Source organism: Vitis riparia, chromosome 8, assembly GCF_004353265.1.
Source record: "Vitis riparia cultivar Riparia Gloire de Montpellier isolate 1030 chromosome 8, EGFV_Vit.rip_1.0, whole genome shotgun sequence".
Classification (NCBI taxonomy): Eukaryota; Viridiplantae; Streptophyta; class Magnoliopsida; order Vitales; family Vitaceae; genus Vitis; species Vitis riparia.
The window spans coordinates 11,126,670-11,146,599 of NC_048438.1; the positions used below are offsets into that span (position 1 = coordinate 11,126,670).

Sequence of the window (19,930 nt, forward strand, 5' to 3'; positions counted from 1 at the left end):
TTTAGTATATTATTTATATATTAAATTTAGTAAATAAAATTAATTAATTTTACAATATATATTTATAATAATTGTATTATTGTCTAAGTATAATTGGGAATGAAAAAATGGATTTTTGAAGGTTTTTTTTGTTGTAAAAATCATCTATTCAAGAGATATATTATTTATATATTAAATTTAATAAATAAAATTAATTAATTTTATAATATATATTTATAATAATTGTATTATTTTATAAGTATAGTAGGGAATGAAAAAAAATAGATTTTTGAAGTTTTTTTTTTTTTTTTTGTGAAAATCGTCTTTTCAAGATATGAATTCTCATTTTTTGTTTTTTTTTTTTTTTTTTTTGTGAATTTCACCTTGAAGAGACGATTTCTCACTTTTTTTTATAAATAAATTAATAACAAATTTGTTTTTTTTTTAAACTCATTTTTCACATAAAATTGATAATAACTTTTTTTTTTAATTCCAAAGTGAAAGAAAAAAATAATAGATAAATATTATTTATCTTATATTAAATTTAGTATATTATTGATATATTAAATTTAGTAAATAAAATTAATTAATTTTATAATATATATTTATAATAATTGTATTATTATATAAGTATAGTAGAAAATGGAAAAATGGATTTTTGAAGTTTTTTTTTTATTTTATAAAAATCGTCTCTTTAAGAGATGATTTCTCACTTTTCAATTTTATATATATATATATATATATATATATATATAAAAGAATTTTAAAAATCATATCTTGGAAAGACAAGTTTTTTTTATAATTTTTTTAAAAGGTTATAAATCATCTTTACAATTTTTTTTTTAATTATCTCTTTCCTACCTAGTAAAAACTAGGTTAGATTTGAAATTATTTTTTTCGTTAGTTTAAAAATTATTTTTTAAAACTATCACACTCTTATAAAAGATCTAATTAAAGAGTGAGAGGTGTTTTAAAAATAGAAGACTGATGTCATTTAAGTAAATAATAATAAATAAATAATAAAATGGTATGGGTTGAGTCGGTTGACGGGGTCTCGATAAGATACACGGCTTCTCGACAGGAACTCGGTCGGTGATCTCGTGACTTTCACTCGGAAGCCCGCCAAGTCAACCTCCACCTTCAATCTTAATTTCTCGGAAAATGGTTTTCGTGAGAAATTGGGAAATCCGGACCACTGTTCCCCGATTCGCAATTCTCCCGTGCCTAAAGATGGCCAATGAAATATTGCCACCTCAAAAGGTCGGACCCACGCAACGTTGGTCCCACTCACTATATAATTGTCGCGATCAGATCAACTGTGACTGTGCGATTGGCATAATCCCTACCTAAACGTTCTGGACTGAAAGGCCTTGGACAAAATTGAAGCCGTTACACAGCTTTCTGTTTGTTTCTCGCGAAAGGCTTTTTTTATTTATTTATTATTATTATTTTATTTTTTACTTTTCATTTCTTTTCTTTTTGTCCATCTGAGTCGTGCGTATCTGGATTCGACTGCAAATTATTTGGATCTGCCCGTAAGTGTCTAAGCTCCTGCAACGCAATTTCAAGATTCTGAAGTGGATTTGGAGGTTTTTCAATTTTTTTTCCCGATTAGGATAGGTTTGTTTGCAAGGTTAGGGTTTCGGATTTGTTGAAGAATGTGCCGATCTGAATAAATGTGGTGGCAGGTGAAACATTTGGGGTGAATCGAGCGGCTTTGAGCTGATCAAATGGAGGATGAAAAGAAGAAGAAGAAAAACAAGAAAAAGAAGAACAAGCAACATAAAGCAAGTGAAGGTCCGGCGGTTGGGGTTGGAGAAGAAATAGCGTCTCTGGATGAGAATCATTTGAGTACGCAGACTCATGGGAACCAAGATTCGATTGCCGATGTTCAAAATGGTGATGTTCAGAAAGAGAATGTAGATCTGAATGGACATTGCGCCAATGGTACTGATAGTGTAAGTGCGGCTTTAATCAATATCATTATATGTCATTTTCGTATGTGGATAAATTGTCGATATTATCTGTGTCGATCTTATTGCATCTGATAAAAAAATGATTGCATTTATAGTTGCGGGGGTTTAAAGTTATCCAGTTTCCTTCTTCATGTGTTTTTAGGAAATATAAATTAGCATCACATTTGCGGTGCATTTGACATTGATGCTAGCTATGTCCTACAGCAGATCCTGCAAATCCTCAAATACACACTCGCTTCTAATGCATTGGCATTGAATTAATCATACATACTCATGGAATCATATATTTGTTTGTTAATTCACATTTAAACCAATTATTTATGTGTATCAAATGAAACTGTTTTAATTCATACCCATGGAATCAAATTTATTAGATGCTATGATGTAAGGTTACCCATGTTAGGTTGACAAAAGTTATATAATCAGTTTATAAAATCATAGGACATGCGCTGGATGACCATTAAACAGAAAATAATTGAAAATAACTGTATAGGGAAAGCAAGAAGTGAGTTTTAAAGTGAATCTAGTAAGGTTTTTGATTAGAAAGATTGGAAATTTAGGTCAGTATACCTTAACAGATATGGCTATCAGTATCAAATTTCCATTATTTTTTCATTCTTATGTATGTATTATTCCATTTGCATTTTACAAAAATATGTCATAGTTGACAAGTACGATCATAACCTAGTTTTTCCATGGAATTAATTGATTCTCATATTGGAAAAAAAATGCTGTGAACCTCCATATTTTTCCCTGTTGCATTTAATGCTTTATTTAGAAACACGCAGTGGAGTCAAGAGCAGAGAATGTTTCCCCATGTGACAAAGCCCAAATACGTCTAGTATGACAAACCATGGAATTCATAATATTCACAATGCTCTGCTGAAGTTGGTGCATGTATATCACACAACATAGATTGGTCAAAATTTTGTTGTCACCAAAGATAGGTGGTTCCCAAAGTTTAAAAGGTTGAGCTTAGCAAAGGAGAAAGTCCAAATATCATTATCTTCTTGGCTGATGAAGTGAGATTGTTATTTTGGATTCATGCTATGCACATCAGCATCATCTTTTCAGTTTCTTGTTCCTTTAACTGGGCCAGATCGAAGTGTAAATGCAATTACTATTGATTCTTTTTTGCACAGACCTGTTGAGTTTATGAGTAATGGATACATTACTCAGATATATCTTAAGAGATATCATGTTTTCATGATGGCAATTATGAATAACTGACTCCTTGTTTACCTGGCATTTAAGAATCTGGTAAAGTAGTTTAACCAGGAATCTGGAATTAGAAATTAGCATTTCCTGGGGTTGGTTTGAGATGCTATTATAATGGTATATGCAGATTGATCTGAACCTCTTTGAGTTTTGTTTTCCATATGTATTATATTGACCAAGTATTTTTTCTTTTGTGAGGAATTTTCAATTTTGGTGCATTTTTGCACTTTTTTTTTTCTTGTTGCCTTATGCTAATATTCTGTCCCTTATCTTAAACCATACAGTCCATTTTAGTTGAAGCAGAGAAACAAAAGTGGTTGCAAAGAGAGGTGAGGATAGATTTGTTAATTCAGCCATGTGTTTTGTGGTGTTCATATTGTGATTACATGAGTTCTATCTTGCATTCCTAACATGATTTTAGGCCTAGAGTAACTGACCATATTTTTCACAGGCTAGCTTACAAGAGAGAATCAAACAGTTAGAAAATGAAAAGGAGTTGCACACACAAAAAGAGGTAGTATGAATTTGTTTATTATTTGTGCTTGTGTGTGTATTTTTCTTTTGTTGGGGTGAGGTTGTCATGGGGGTTGTAGATAATAGACTCACAATCGTTTGAATGATTTTTTCACATGTGGTTCCTTTCATTGCCCTGTGCTAATGCCTTCCACTCATTTTCAAATTTGGTTGTACAGTCCATTTTAGCTGAAGCTGACAAAAAGCAATGGTCAAAAAGAGAGGTGAGCGTGGTTTTGGTTAACCCAGTTGCCTGTTTTCTACTTTCCATATTGTGATTATGTGATTTTCATCTTGCATTAATTGTCTGGCATATTGTAACTAACTGGGCTTTTGCAGGCTACCTTAGAAGAGAGAATCAAACAATTACAAGATGAAAATGACTTGCACATGCAAAAGGAGGTACCGTAAAGTTTTTCCCCTTTTTGGTGGGATGAGTTTTGGTTTGTCTTCTTGTTGTGTAGACTGGCAGTGGTTTTGATGAACTTTTTAGATGCAAGTCATTTACTTTTCATACTGCAATGGTATAACTGTTCTACTTGTTTTTACAGGCTGGTCTGGAGATGAGAATTGTACAATTGCAAACTGAAAAGCATTCCTGGATTCAAAAAGAGGTGATCCGAATTGGGTGACAGGTTTATAATTGTAGATTTTTTAGCTCAGGCATCCACATAAATATTGGAAATAATCTTTTAGTAACAATTTCCTCACCAAGATTCTGCCTATTGTGTTTTTGGGTTGGACCCTGGTATATACAGGTTTTCTAGGAACTTTCAGATGTATTGGTAATCTAATGAGTTATTGACTTCTGAGATGCAGGCTACCTTGGAAGGGAAAATCCAGCAGTTGCTAGATGAAAACTCTACTTTGAGTGTGAAATGGGTAATTATTTTTCACTTCATGAGTTCTCTTGCTTTAACAAAGGCAATCTCCTCCTCTCGCAATAAATTTTCTCGTCACTTGCAGAAAAATATAATTCATGACTTTGCAGTTTGCAACCCTTGTTTAGCATTATAATTTTTTTCCCCCTTCCTTTTAGGTGGCTGTATGGCTTTATGTCGTGTGCATTCTTCTAAGTTATTTTTGGGGAGGAAAAAAAATGTGGGTTGCATTACTAAATTAAGTTTAAAATGGTTTATAGGCAAGTTTAGAGGAAAAGGTTGGACATCAAGAAAGAGAAAGAAATTCCTGGGTTCTAAAGGAGGTAATCACTTATTATTATTATTATTGTTTTTGTTGTTGTTGTTGATATCGTTGTTGCCTTCACCAATTACTTTTAAGAATAGTTACTAATGAGAACAAATGTTGTTTGTAAACTCATTGTTATAATAATAAAAATAAAATAAAATAAATTTGGATTACCCTTGTCCCCAAATACAAAGAGAGTAAGGAAGGAACAGAACCTGAAATTGATTTATAATTCCCACACATATGAAGATATCAATGAATAAACACTATGGATGTACATGCCCTGGCACATGTCCCCAAATATAATAGAGTAAAAAAATGGAACAGCACCTGAAACTGATTTATTATCTCCATGCATATGAAGACATCAATAAATAAACACCCACGGATGTACATGCCCTGGAACATCATTTGATTGGATGACTAATTATGTACTGAAGGATTTGGGTGGATAACTAACACATCATAAGAGTGCCCTAAAAATTTAGGGATCACAAGCCTGATGGTAAATTATGTACTGAAGGATTTGGGTGGATAACTAACACATCATAAGAGTACCCTAAAAATTTTGGGATCACAAGCCTGATGGTAAACCCCTTCGTTTGCATCCAGCAATACTTTTTATGAGCTTCTTCCCTCTCATTTTCGTATCGAAATTGTATTTATATTTTACTTTATCTTTTCTTTTTTTTTTTTCATTTATAATTTTCCACTTTCACCCTCTTCATTTATGTGTAGACACTGAAAATTAAAGGCACGAGTATATGTTTTTTCTAATTTTAAATCTCTCTTCTTTGACAGAATTCAAGCAGAGAAATAACTTCTAGCCTGAATGATGAAAACAGAAAACTACAGGGGCAGGTATATAGCTTATTAACCTAAATATTTTGTATCAAGGATTTACTTCATATGATTTGTAGAACTTAGGGTATCAGTCAACCATCAACATGGATATCTCTACCTACTGGAGTCTGCAAGGATACTTGTATGTGTTTATGTCAGTTGTGCACCTAGTTTAGAGATTCTTGTTACCTTGAGTTATTTCTATCTTTTCAGAAACTGACACCTTTTAAACTTAAGTTTTAGCTGAACCAGACAGTCCCAAGCTGTATGTGGCGTGTGAAGAACCCACAGTTTTCTGGAGAAAATACTCTTGATAAATGCATGTTGTGTAATTTTTACCAGCAATGATTTATTAAGTAGGTAGCATGTGGTGGCATTCTTGTGTTTGGACTTGCTAAACCTGTCTGATAGAGGCGCTAGGAATAGTATTCTGACCATAGGAGCACATAAGGGCAAAGATAAGTTGCATATTCGGTTGCTTTACTTTAAAGTTCTATACGATGAAACAGTTCTGGGTGGATGATGTAACAATTTGTTGTATTAGACATCTTTTCTTTTGCATTATCAAATATTTCTTCCTGTAGAAGGCATTTGATAAGGTTATGTATGGGGATTCATGGAAACCTTCATTTTCATATTCTGTTTCCATCCTTTCTTCCATGGTTTGTTTATTTGTTTATTTATTTATTTATTTTTCCTATTTTACCAGTAAATGACGGTCCTTAGTATTCCATGCATGTCTTATTCATTGCTCAAGACCCCTCAATAAGAAGCCTCTATTTTTGTTCTGATATGGAAATTAAAAACAAAGCCTGGCAGGTAATGGAGTTGGAAGAATTCAGGATCAATATCCTACAAGAAAACCAACTACTGAAGGAAAAAGTATCTAGTCTTCACTTGCAGATTAAGGAGCTTGAGGAGAGTGTTTCCTCTGCTCATGCATCAACTGAAATCACAAAGGTTTGTTTCCTGCACCCACTTTTCCCTGGGCATGTATTGATTCTTGTGCATTGTTAGGAATGTGAGCTATCTTGCCCCCAACATGTTTACAATAGTGCAAGATGTACTTACTGCATGTGATTTAACTATTAACATTAAGAGGACTCTTATCTAGTCATGGAAATTAAAAACAACGCCTGGCAGGTAATGGAGTTGGAAGAATTCAGGATCAATATCCTACAAGAAAACCAACTACTGAAGGAAAAAGTATCTAGTCTTCACTTGCAGATTAAGGAGCTTGAGGAGAGTGTTTCCTCTGCTCATGCATCAACTGAAATCACAAAGGTTTGTTTCCTGCACCCGCTTTTCCCTGGGCATGTATTGATTCTTGTGCATTGTTAGGAATGTGAGCTATCCTGCCCCCAACATGTTTACAATAGTGCAAGATGTACTTTCTGCATGTGATTTAACTATTAACATTAAGAGGACTCTTATCCAGTCCTGAAGTTTGTGACAAAATTGTATGTCTAATGCAGCATGCTTCTAAACATGTGGACTTGAACCCTCAGACGGAAGCAGCCACTGTGTTGATTGAGAAATTGACCTCTGAAAATGCAGATCTCGTGGAGAAGGTAATAAACTACCTCTCTTGGGATATTCTGTCCATTCAGTTTATTGACGCCTTTTCCAAAAGGAAAAAAAATGAATGAATCTAAAAGTTTCTTCTATATGGGTTGCTGCTGTTCATGTAGATTGTCTTTATGCATATGCACATTTATTTTCTGTTTTCTACAACATGGGAGGGTTCATTTTACCGGAAACAAGTAGAGTCAAATAGCATAACCAGATTTGTGTGGTTGACTCCAAGTAGTAGTTGGGTGACAAAGGCTTAAAAAATTATTAGTTCACTGAAATGCTTTTTCCAGATTGCGGCTCCAACAGTTTGTGACATGTCATGTAACTCTGTCATGGAATTTAGCTGTTGGCTGAAATTCTTTGAAGCATTATTCTATTCTAGATGGTTTGTTGCTAGTAGTATCCAAGAGCATGTTTGGGAACTTTTTTTAAAAACAATTTTTTGTCCTTAAAAATAGGAAATTGTTTTTGACAGAAAACAGTTTTTTGAGAACTTGTTTTAAAGATAAGACTGTTTTCCAATAACACATTTTAATTTTTTTTCAATTGTTTTCATTTATTTTCTGATGTGGTTTTAAAAAATAATTGTAGATAAAAGTTATTTTTAAAAAATATTTGAATATATAGAAAACAAATTGAAAACATTTCAAATTTCTAAATAAATTTTTGTTCTAAAAAACATAAAGAAAGCTATTTTCAAAAACTACTTTTTAAGAAATGTTTTGAAAATATTCCCAAATGGACCCTAATTTTTTCATCAGATTTCATGCTCATGCTATATGGTTCCTCAGGTGAATGAGTTGTACATTGAGCTTGATCAATTAAGAGTAGCAGCTGGCCTTTCTTCAGCAATTGGACTCGACAAAAAGATTGGTACTTTGCAAAATTCCAGTGTTGCTGATCACATGTCTGAACCCACTGACAACAGTTCTGCATCAAGTGAGAGGATGGAGTCTGTAGAAGCCGTTCCAATCCATGGTCAGAGCTCCCAAGAAGCTGTTCCAATGCAAGATGAGAACTCCCAAGAAGCTGTTCCAATCCATGACCAGAGGTCCCTAGAAGCCGTTCCAATGCTTTACAAGAGCTCCCAAGAAGCTGTTCCAATCCATGACCCGAGGTCCATAGAAGCTGTTCCAATCAATGACAAGAGCCCCCTAGAAGCTGTTCCGATGAATGATGAGAGGATCAGTGCTGATATCGAGGGCGTTGAACAAACTGCAGTAATTCCAAACTCTTCAGAAACAGACGATTCTGGAGAAATTGTGCAAATTCCATTGGATGAAAATGAAGCTCGGGAGCTGGAGTTGCAGGCTGCTGAGAACGACAGAAACACCACAGTGCCAATCACAGATGCTCCTCTGATCGGTGCTCCATTCCGGTTTATATCTTTTGTTGCTAAATATGTCAGCGGCGCTGATTTGGTCGGGAAAAGCTCTACAAACCCGACAGTGCAGCCGTAATTCACCATTTTAATCTCTACTTCAATATGGAGGTATACAAGTGACCACATTTGTATCAAAGGAATGATATATCCTTTTTAACTTGTGACTACAGATGAATCTTAATAGGGCCATTTATACATCCTTTTACATGATAGTACACAATGTAAGCTAATCAAGAGATGAAATGCTGACCTTTTACATACCATTCAATTTTTTTAGGTGCCCTGCTGCAATTGTGCAATGGGTCTATATGGATCGGTCTGGTGGCCATTGAATGACTAAATACGAGGTAATCCATTTAGAAAATCATGAATGCATTTACTTAATAGTTTGGAAACACCAACACCAAACATTAATCAAGTCAGAACGGTTCACAAACATCTTTGTTACAACAATCATGGGAAGGGGAAAAAAATGATACAGTTAAATTTGGTGACACGCTAAAACCCTAAAAGGAAATTGCACAATTGAACACATTCTGCACAGCCTGAATGAGATTTAAGGAATGGAATGAGAAGTTGGGGCAGCTAGGCTAAATCCATCATGGGGTTTGTGCGGTGGAGCCCTTGGATTGGTTGTCGGAGGATGGCCGGTTTTCTGAGTCTGATGGCCGGATTTCTTCCATCAGCCTAACAACTTCCTCCATCTTAGGCCTCATGTCTGGCATCTTTGCTACACAGGCCATTGCGATCTGAAGCATTTGCACCATCTCTTCTTCATAACTTTGATCCTTCATCAGCTCTACATCAAACACCTCAGCCGTCCATTCCTCTCGAACAACAGACTGGACCCATCTTGGGAGATCAACCACATCATCACGCCCAGGTGACTGTACTGGTGCTTTGCCTGTAAGCATCTCAAGGAGGAGCACACCATAACTGTAAACATCGGACTTTTGAGTAGATTTCCGAGTTTCAATCACCTCAGGAGCTCGGTAACCAAGGCTTCTAGATGTGACCAAAGGGTAGTTCATCAGAGGTGTCAGGCCAAAATCTGAGATTTGGCCATCAAGGTCTTGGGTGAGGAGGACATTGGAGGACTTGACATTGCCATGGGTGAATTTCCCACCATTGGCAGAGTGGATATGAACAATACCCTTTGCAGTTCCAAGGGCAATCTTTACTCTGGATTCCCAGTTCAGCGGTGTTTTCTCAGGATCCCTGTTCCCTGTAATCAATTAGAATAAGAGAGATGTGATGAATGAGGAATTATTTTGGGAGAAGAGTCACTTTTCTTATGTAGGTAGTAAGAGCATTTACGTGTTTCTCTATTTCTATATTCAGGGGAATGAAAGAACAGAAAAAAACAGAAGGATATTGGATAGAGCATACCATGCAATAGTGCAAACAAGCTGCCGCTCGTTATGTAGTCATAAACCAGGAGCTTCTCATCCTTTGAGTAGTAGTAAGCACGAAGAGGCACGACATTTGGGTGGCAACTGACCCTCCCCACAATCTCCATGTGTTGTTCAAACTCTCTTTTGCCCGCTGCCACTTCTTTCAACCTCTTCACAACCACAATTGTTCCCTCCTCCAAGATGGCCTTGTAGGCCGTCCCATAGCTTCCCTTTCCCAGTACTTCTGCAGAGGCCCTCAACAAATCCTCAAGATCAAAATTATAGGAGGAGCCTTCGAAGAAAGCTAACTTGTTCTTCTCGGGCTCTTGCACCCCACTCCCAAAGTCCTCCTTAGGCTTTTCACTCTTTCCACTGCTCAGGGACTTTCCTTTCTGTAAGACAGTACCTTCACCATCTTTTTTCTTCAGACAGCATAGCAGTATCGCCACAAATAGGAGACACAACACTGCAGAACCCCCAATTGCAATGGCAATAATAGCCCCTATGCTTAGTTTCTTCTTGTTGCTATCTCTTGGCTCTGGAGAAACTGTTGCTGGGGATGGTATGGAAGATGGGGAAGGAGAAGGCGAGGGAGTGACTGAAGAGCAATGGTTTAGTGGCTGTCCACATAACAGAGAGTTCCCTTCAAAAGAGGAAGCAGGGAACTTGTGGAAGAAATATGGAATTGAACCGTTAAGGTCGTTATAGCTCAAATTCACATGGTTAAGCCTTGGGAGGTTGATAACAGGGATGGGCCCAGTTAGGGAATTGTTTTGGAGGTTTAATCCAGTGAGATGCGTTAAGTTCTGAATTGTGGCTGGAATGTTGCCCACAATGGAATTGAAGGAGATATCAAGCAAGATGAGCAGGGGTGGGAGAGAGGAAGGAATATTACCTGAAAAATTGTTATGTTGGAGGTACATGTACTGCAGAGAAGGGAGGGACAGAACATCAGATGGAAGATTCCCATTGAGGTGGTTGGAACGGAGGCTGAGGGTCTTAAGAGCATCCAGCTTCCCAAGTGTGTTGGCTGGAATGGGACCATAGAGGCCAACACCAGGTAGCCGGAGGGCAACTACACGGTTACCATCGCATTTGATGCCAACCCAAGAGATGCAGATTGCAGTAGCCGGACTCCAGTTGATTGTGCGAACATGAGGGACAACAGAGGCAAACTCAAGGAGTGCTTGTTTGTCTGACTCCAGATCAGCAATAGTTTGATGGAGAAACAATAGTACGGAAAAAAGTAATGCTGCAAAAGAGTGTAGCTTCATAGAGAATCGTCTGTTATGGAGACTATGGAGTTGATTTTGGAAGTGAGATTTCAGCAATTCTTCCTGGCCCCTGTTATTGTAACAAAGACCACTGAACATTACTAACAGATCATATTCCCCCCTGTAAACACATACAACACAGAAAAAATTAGAATTGCATAGAACACTAATCACAATAGTAGAAACATAGTGTTTTTCCCGCTCTGATTCAGTAAGTACTAAGACACCCACATGATCTAATACTTCTTTGGAACAAAATAAGTCAAAGAAGTCCTGCAGAAGATATGCACACAATGAAAAAATATTCAAGGAAAAGATAGAAAAGAATGTACTTGTTCCTCCTAAAACCAAGTTATGATTTTTCAACCAGAAAACTAAATCTTTTTTTATTACTGATACAAATCAGTTTGACATCAGAAATATGTAGGAACATATTAATCTGTCCTCTTCATAATATATTCTGCATAATGATTTACTCCTTCAAAATCTTTAAGAAATAGGGATCTTTGACATGTATGTATTAGAGCCTCTATATTTTGATTATGTTCTGTGATCAAGTACGCTTGGAGATCCAGATACACCATACTTCTACAACTTTCAACAATCAGCGAACAACAAAAACAAATGGTAACAGCTTGCCCACTCAACCTTCAATCACTGGAGAAAAATAAGAGCAGTGGCACTGTTCTCGCCTCTGCTCCATCCAAGTCAAACAAGTGGGATATGCGAGGACTATAGAAGCACAAATTAAAATAGCTCCAGAAGACACAACTTATTTCTTGTGCAGCTATGGAGCAGAGGGGGTGTTTAAACCATTTGATGTTCAATTTGGCTCCTGTCAACTGTCACATATTGAACCATAGACAGGTTTAACACAAAATGCAGTAGAGTTAAATCATTTTTTTCCTAATTGAAAGCATATTCTGTTCAAACTTTCTAAAGTGCTCGTTTCTTTTCTATTGCCTTTGATAAAACAGAGCAAGTAGCAAAGAAAATCTATTTTGCTTTCTAATACAAAGTTGACATGGCTGGGCTAAAGACCCAAATGGCATTGTTGTTGTCTTGGTTGCCTTGCTTCTTATTATAATTTGCCAATGCAACTCCAACACTAAGAAGTATAAAAGTATAGTTTAGATTAATTGACAATATCTAAAAGTAAAGTCATCACAAAGAAAAAAGCAAAAGCATAATCTTTTTCCTACTAAAGGAGAAGCAAAAGCATTAAAGCAAGCAATAGTAGATGCCAAAAGAAACAGCTTTTTTCAGACTTTATTCTCTCTGTCATGGCCTCAAGGAGATGGATACAATTATCCATGCCCCAAAGCCCTAAAGATGGAATAAGAATTAAAAAAAAAAAAAATGAAGAAAATTTCAAAAAGGAAAATTCATTAACATTCCAATGATGCTGTGTGGTCATTAGTAAAAAGAATCAAAATTTTAAAATTTTAAAGAAAAATTAATCTTATTGCCACTTTATGTATGGTCTTGGAATAAAATCAGTTGTTGAACGCAGGAAGGCCTACTGTCCTTTTTCACAGTTCAATGACTCAATCAACCAGTCCAACCAATTTTCTAAACAGATACAGGAATGGGGAAAACAATTTCTTTAGTTAATATTTCACCCATTGGAGGCAGTTGCTTTTTTCACCACTTCTACATGATAGAGACCAGACCACCCATTTTTCAGACTCATGCCTAGTGGCATAAAATTTGAAAAATTCAGATTGTTATAGGGTGCATAATTGAATTGAGGTTAAATATAGGCTGGAAAAACTGGCTGTAAATCTGGAATTTTAGTGCAAAGCACACATCCACACACAAAAGATGAAAAAAGATTACAGAAAATATTCAAATATTTAAGTTCTGTTGGGTCTCATCAAGTACTAAGGAAAGAAATAGAAAAATATCAAATTCAATAGTCGAATTCTCTAAAGAAAATCGAAAGGAGAATTAAATATAATAGTAATTATTTGAAAATTTATACATTTTCAAATTCATGACTTTGTATTTAAAAAGGGAATAAATTTGAAGAGGGATTGAGGGAAAATTTTATTGACCTAAAGCTTATCTTTTATATGTTTATTTTTTTCTTCCCTTTGCCACACATTTTCCAAGAATGGAGCATTAGTCCTTTCTGTGAATTCCTAAAGAAATTTAGACAAAATATTGGAAAAATAGATTGGAGAAGCCAGCACAAGTTCAATTTAGCTGCACATTTAAATGTTTAAACAAATTAAGCATCGAATTCCAACAAAAGAAAACCACCCATTGGCAACTGAGAAGCTACAGGCGTACCAGAGTTATATTTGAAGGATTGAGTCTCAGCATCGACTACTCCTTTCAGGACCATCCATTACAGCTCAAAGTCTCTCTGCAATCAGTCAAAAAGCAACAAATTTTCAGCACCGAGATAATTAGCTCTTAACAGATCTAACTATATTGAAAATTGAAAACAACTCTAATACTGGCCTAATTTTATTGTTCTCAAAAACATGGAAATAATTCAAAGATTCAAACACAACTCCTGCAAATGCTCAGCATTGCCTTGCCTTGCCTTGCCTTGTCTAGACAATTGCTGATCTTAAAACCTAAAAACATAATGAGCTACAAACAAAATTCTCCCCTCAAATTCACAAAAGCAACACTTATACCTCCATTTGGCTGCTAACACACACACACACACACAACCTTTTCCCTCATTTTCACTTCCCAAAGAAAATGTAAAACTCAACTTCAAACAACAGACAAGACTTTCAGTTTCCACAATTCCCTCAAAAAAATAAAAAATAAAAACTCCAATTCATCTCCTTCCTGCCACATTCTCAGCAACCAAACACCGCAGCTCACAATTTCAACACCAAATCACCGAAAAACGAGTCACTCCAGCTCCCGCAGCCCTCTCGATCTGCCTTCACTCAGATCTCGACACCACAATCACCACACCAAAAAAACTAATAAAAGAAAAAAAAAAACAAAGCAAAACAAAAGTAGCAAGCCACAAAACAGAGAGAAGTAAAGAAGAAGAAAGAAAAAAACAAAAACCTGATAGCAGAAGCTAGTGCCACTGAAATCAAGAATGCGGAGGCCCTATAAATGGAGTAGGTCAGAGCATCAACGTCATTTATGAGTCCAAATGCGTAGTAGAAGTAGTAGTTGAGAGTTGAGAGAGAGAGAGAGAGCTTAGAGAAAGTGAGTAAAAGGCTTAGGATTCGGAGAACTTGGGAGTCTTCATTTTCACTGCTTTCAGTTAAAGCTGAAAAAATGAAAACACAGAGAGGAAGCTTCTCCGTCAAGCCTACGGCAACCCAAATCCACACAGATCTCGATGCTCCCTCACATCACATTGCCACTCCCACTCCCCCTCCCCTCTCTGCGATTTTTTCTCCTCCCCGCTTTCCATCGACAGCATTTACTTTTTCTCCGCAAAGCCCCTTTGGGTGTCTTTTTTACCAATAATAATTTAATTTAATTTATATTTAAATTTTAGCAATAATAATAATAATACATACTAAGTTTTAAAATTTATTGAACAGTTGGAAGAAGAAAATAACGGTATTAACGGAATATGAGTAACGGTTTAAATGTTGTTGACCCCTTCAACAACGATTGATACAAACAAATGCATAATAAAGACAGATGTAAAGTGATACAAATGAGTGGATAATAAAAACCGCTAGACAAGGAAGTGGCAAAAGCGTAAATTCATTTTTTTTATACACATTTAATAGAGACCTTAGATTAGTATTAATCCAACACCTCAATTTTTCTAAAAGAATGTCTTACGTTCGGTCGTGTCGAAAATAGTTGTCACTACTACAAAAATAATGTTTATTTTTCTTTATCTATTTTGCTTTTAATATAAGGTCGGTCCATTCGGAGGATCGATATTTGTTCATATTTGAAAAGATATTTATTGTCACATAGTAAAGAATGTCTTATCAGGGCAATGATAATTATGTTCAACTTGTAGTGGTATTTATTATACTTGTATTTATTGCCTCTTTTTTAGTTGTTTCGAGTGTGTTAGTGAGTCATCTTGTCATTACAATTTATGAATATCATGAAGTGTTTTAATAGTTAGGAAATCGGTAATTGAATAATAATTGAGATTTTTAATTGTGCTTGATTGCTAAATGAAATGTTTGAAATTTTATGGATTAACATTTGTTTTTAGATTTATGAATTTGTGATTGAAATATTTGTTTTATTATTGAGATTAATTTATTAATTTTTAAATTTTAAATTCTAAAAAGAGTTAATTTTTCAAAATTATTTAGAATTGTTGATTCTGTATAAGTGTGAATTAGATTTTTGGAGTTTTGATTTTTTTTTTTAAATCGTTGGAATTGATGATATTTTATTTAGTTTTTTTACGGTGAGAGAATAAATTTTAAAATTTTGTAATAAATTCATTTCTAATCCAAATTTTATTATTTTACCATTATTTATTTTTATTTTTATTTTTGAATAAGGAGTCTTTAAAATTTTTTAAATTTAATTTTGTTGAGAATTGGATAAATTATAAAAGCAAAATCATTAGTGGTAAATTTCGGTTTCAATTTTGGAATTTTTTGGATTTATTTTAAATTTATTTCTTATACAAATTAAATGGTTTTTATGTTGTTAGATCTAAATTAAAATTGACAAAAACAAAACCTATTTTAATCATATTTAGTTTTTTTAATAACTTTATTAATTTCTAATAAATTCATTTCTAGACAAAGTTGAGATAGTTTAATTTATTTTTAAGATAGGAGTTATCCAAAAATTTTGAAAACAAAATTGATTTTTATTTGACTTGAAAATTTAAATTTGGGTTATTGACAAGGTTTAAAGATGAAAGGAGGAAAAAAAGAAAAAGAAAGAAAGAGTGGTTTTTTTATTAAGATGAAAAAAAAATCACTTTTTCTATTAAGAATATCTTAGAAAATGTAATAAGTAAAAAAAAAAAAAACTTTAAGAATGACTTGAATCTTAAGATAAATTACTTTAGGAATTGAATAAAATTAAATAAATAAGCAACCCCTTAATTTTTTTTATTAGTTACTATGTCACAACACCTTTTCTTTTCTTTTTCTTTTTTGTTTTTTTTTTGTTTTTTTCTTTTCTTTTTTTGAACTTAAATTTTAATGTAAGCCTTCATGCTTTTGGTGTTGCATGGATGAGAAATATTGAAATCAATTAAATACTAGGTTGCAACATTTTGATAGCAACTTTGAAAAAATGGTTTTTGAAAAAGGCTCTTAAAAATAATTATTAATTATTTTATGAAAAATGACTAATTAAATTAAGATAATTATATGAGATGAGGGTGAATCAGGTATTAAAACTTTTTCGAAAACAATCAACTATACGTAAAATATAGGTGAAATGTTTACCATAACAAAGAGGAATATAAAGAAGTCAAAGGAAGAAAATTACAAATTCTTTTATTATGGTTCCACAAGCAATTGAAGTTCACTCTCCTTAAACTTCCAATAGAGTGAGGGTTCATTATCTTTAAGACTTTTATAAACTTTTTACATTTAAATTTCAAGATTTTAATAAACCTTTATAACTTCCTTAGACAATCAATCTTCTTAAATAACTTCTCTTATAAATAGTAGGTAAGAAAGAATTTAAGAATTCTAAACCTAGTAGCAAGTTAGGCTATCAATACAAGAAAAAACTATAATGAATTTGAAAATGTACGATAATATTTGTTAGTTGAGAATTTAATGCACTTATAGAAGAGTTTGAATGAAAAAAAAAAGTTTATTAATTGAATCAATTATTCTCACACCAATAAATATTTTAAAATTCTTCAATATATTGTATTTCAACTCAAAGATCCCAACAACTAAAAGTAAGCCTTGACCGGTGAAGCAATCGAGTTGATGAGTCAACTAGTTGTTATGCCTTTAATCCATTGACAGATGACCATTGGGGCTCAAACCATCTACTGATGCTTGACCAATCAATGCTCTCCTCAACCAACTACATCATAGCTAGTGGAACTGTGGAAGAGAGAAGATAACACATGCCCCCTGACCGGTTAAGCTCATCACATTCTTTGCTAGAAGTAATCTTTTTGAGTTCAAGAATAAATGAAATTAATATTTTAAGTACATAAAAATGATTTAGATTTCTATATTATATAGGGTGTTAGCTTACTTTTAAGTCTTTAAAGATCGTAAGTCATCACGATAATGATCTTCTTTCATGTTTATTTGACCTTCTTTGAAATTTCACGAGGTGAAAAACTTAACTTAATTTAAATAATTAATAACTTTAATTTTTTTATAATTATCAATACCCGATTAGGAGAACTCTTGACCTAATGTATTTTAAAAAACAAAAAATAACTTCTTTTTTTATTATTTTTTGTGAAGACACACACCATGACCACTTAAACACAAATAATAATAATAATAATATCCAAAAAAGCATGAAATTATTAAATTTATTGAAATATTTTTATAGCATTTGGAATTAAAAAATATTAAATCATTCAAAATTTTAAAATAAGCTTTTTATATAAAATATTTTATATGGAAATTCATCTTAGAACCCTCTTTAAAATTTTGTTGGAGAATTTTCTGTTATTAGTTTGTAATTTTCTTATTGTTGTTTATTTTGATTATTAAATTTGTATTTTTAATTTACCTTATCAAATTAATTTATATTTTATAAAATATTAAACAATTATTTTATTTTATTTTTTTATATTTTAGATGCTTGTCAAAAATCTTATGTCTTTTAATTTCTTTAAAATTAAAATTAAAATAATTAAAGTGCTCCGTAATTTTTGTAATTTTTTTAAAAGAAAAACTAAAGTAAGATAATATAAATAAAAGCAAACCAATACGGTTTAAGCTTACATATATCAAATAAAAATTAAACTTTAAAAAAGTAAGACTGGAAAAACTTAAAGCTTTCAGACATGAGAGAAGGGACCCTTAAAGCTTAATGGCCTTTAAGCCAACTGGTAATGACAAGCCCCCAACCCTAATGGGTTTTCAAAGACTTTTAAGCCTTTCATAACTTCAACCACTAGACTTTGTTGACTCTTTTCATTTTCCCCCTTTTTTTTAGGGGCCACGACTTGTCACCAACAAACCAAGAAACTTTTCGTTGGGAGGCAACTTAGGATTCTATTGCTGTTTCAATGGGAAAGAGGGCATCCTATCTTATCTTCAAATGCTTCGTCAAGGGCTATGACTTTAATGCCCACAATGATGGAGAATTTTCCAAGGCAACCACCTAACAATGATGGAGAGCTAAAGGGTTTTTCATTTTGATTTGGTGCACAAATTAAAGGGAAGATAACAAAATTAGTGAAAACTTCAATCTCGAATCAATGTCGGTATCGATATCAATACCCACCTAAAAGTAGCAATCATAATATAGTTTCCTTATCGTGCTTATTCACTTGTTTCTTTTATATTTACTTCGATCTCATTTGTTTGTATTTTAATATCATATATTTAAAACATCATCCCATTACTTGGATTTTATCACATATTTTCAATGACCAAAACCACAAATTTAACAAGTACCAAATTAGTACCCTAAATTATTCTCGGAGCTCGATAAAAGAGTTTGGCTTTGGATTCATGACTCTATCAAATGCATAATTTTTTATTTTTTTGTCATACTTTGATCCTATTTGTTTGTTTATATGCAGTCTCATTTGTTCATACATGATCTTGAATATTTATACCCTCATCCATTCCTTGAGGGCCTATTTGAAAAGTGTTTTCAAAAATAGTTCTAAAAAATAACTTTTAAAAGTAGTTTTTAAAAACAGTATATAGTGTTTTTCAAAATAAAACTGCGTTTAGATTCTGAATTCTAAACAATAGTTTTTTGTTCTTAAAAACAAAAAAAAAAAACATGTTTGTTTGAATTAATAAAAACATTGTTATAAAATAAATAAAATAAAAAACTTATTTGAAAGTTGTTTTTTCAAATTAAGTGTTTTTTTCCATTAACTTGATTTTATAAATATAAATCATTTTTAGATTTACACTTTCAAGGTGTGACAAATTATTCAAAGTTGTGATCTTGACGATTAAGTCAAAGGCTTTTGAGGTATATCAATGTTTATGTCTCGATGCAACATAAAATTTGATAATTAAAAAGTTCAAAAAATTGTAAAAATATTATTAAAATTATTTTAAAAATATTTACAATAAAATAAGTTTAAATCATTAAATTTATATCATATTATTAAGTCTATTAAATCCATATTATTTGATAATATTATGCCATTAGAATATAAAATAATACATCATTACTATATAAAATAATATATTATCAAATCTTATTCAAATCAGACAATGTCATTAGAATTTATATTATACACCATAAATGTTACCGTTATCATAAATAATACATTCTGTGATCTGATTTGGTTCAACATTCTTATTACACAAATAAAATAATAAACTATTATTGTCTAAAATAATATTGCCAAATGTGCTTCTCATTTCCAATGCCCAAACACCATCGAGCATAACATGCTCAGATGACTCACGAGATGCAAAACAGAGACATGTTCAGATGACTCACGAGATGCAAAACAGAGACAAGACGCCAGTGACC

The 19,930-nt window shown here is 33.1% G+C and overlaps 2 protein-coding genes across 7 annotated transcripts; one reads left to right on the forward strand and one right to left on the reverse strand.

Annotated features, from left to right (window-relative positions):
* Positions 1–1,299: 1,299 nt before the first annotated feature.
* On the forward strand, positions 1,300–8,939 carry LOC117919968 (flagellar attachment zone protein 1-like). Of its 2 annotated transcripts, none has more exons than XM_034837293.1 (14): positions 1,300–1,568; positions 1,668–1,937; positions 3,458–3,502; positions 3,625–3,687; positions 3,866–3,910; positions 4,026–4,088; positions 4,238–4,300; positions 4,506–4,568; positions 4,828–4,890; positions 5,676–5,735; positions 6,537–6,677; positions 6,861–7,001; positions 7,193–7,288; positions 8,084–8,939. In XM_034837293.1, the coding sequence occupies exons 2-14, from the start codon at positions 1,710–1,712 to the stop codon at positions 8,750–8,752; spliced, it is 1,740 nt and encodes a 579-aa protein (XP_034693184.1). In that variant the 5' UTR covers positions 1,300–1,568; positions 1,668–1,709; the 3' UTR covers positions 8,753–8,939. The 2 variants fall into 2 exon arrangements, with proteins under 2 accessions (XP_034693184.1, XP_034693185.1); XM_034837294.1 differs by having other exon boundaries at positions 1,300–1,514.
* A 92-nt stretch (positions 8,940–9,031) lies between these two features.
* On the reverse strand, positions 9,032–14,708 carry LOC117919966 (probable inactive receptor kinase At5g58300). Of its 5 annotated transcripts, none has more exons than XM_034837287.1 (5): positions 14,387–14,708; positions 13,640–13,715; positions 11,993–12,186; positions 10,066–11,465; positions 9,032–9,901 (listed from the first exon to the last, which is right to left on the reverse strand). In XM_034837287.1, exons 4-5 carry the CDS (start codon positions 11,441–11,443, stop codon positions 9,276–9,278), a joined length of 2,004 nt encoding a protein of 667 aa, XP_034693178.1. In that variant the 5' UTR covers positions 11,444–11,465; positions 11,993–12,186; positions 13,640–13,715; positions 14,387–14,708; the 3' UTR covers positions 9,032–9,275. The 5 variants fall into 5 exon arrangements, with proteins under 5 accessions (XP_034693178.1, XP_034693181.1, XP_034693182.1 ...); XM_034837290.1 differs by lacking the exon at positions 14,387–14,708 and adding an exon at positions 13,996–14,307; XM_034837291.1 differs by lacking the exon at positions 11,993–12,186 and having other exon boundaries at positions 10,066–11,414; positions 14,387–14,707.
* Positions 14,709–19,930: the final 5,222 nt, after the last annotated feature.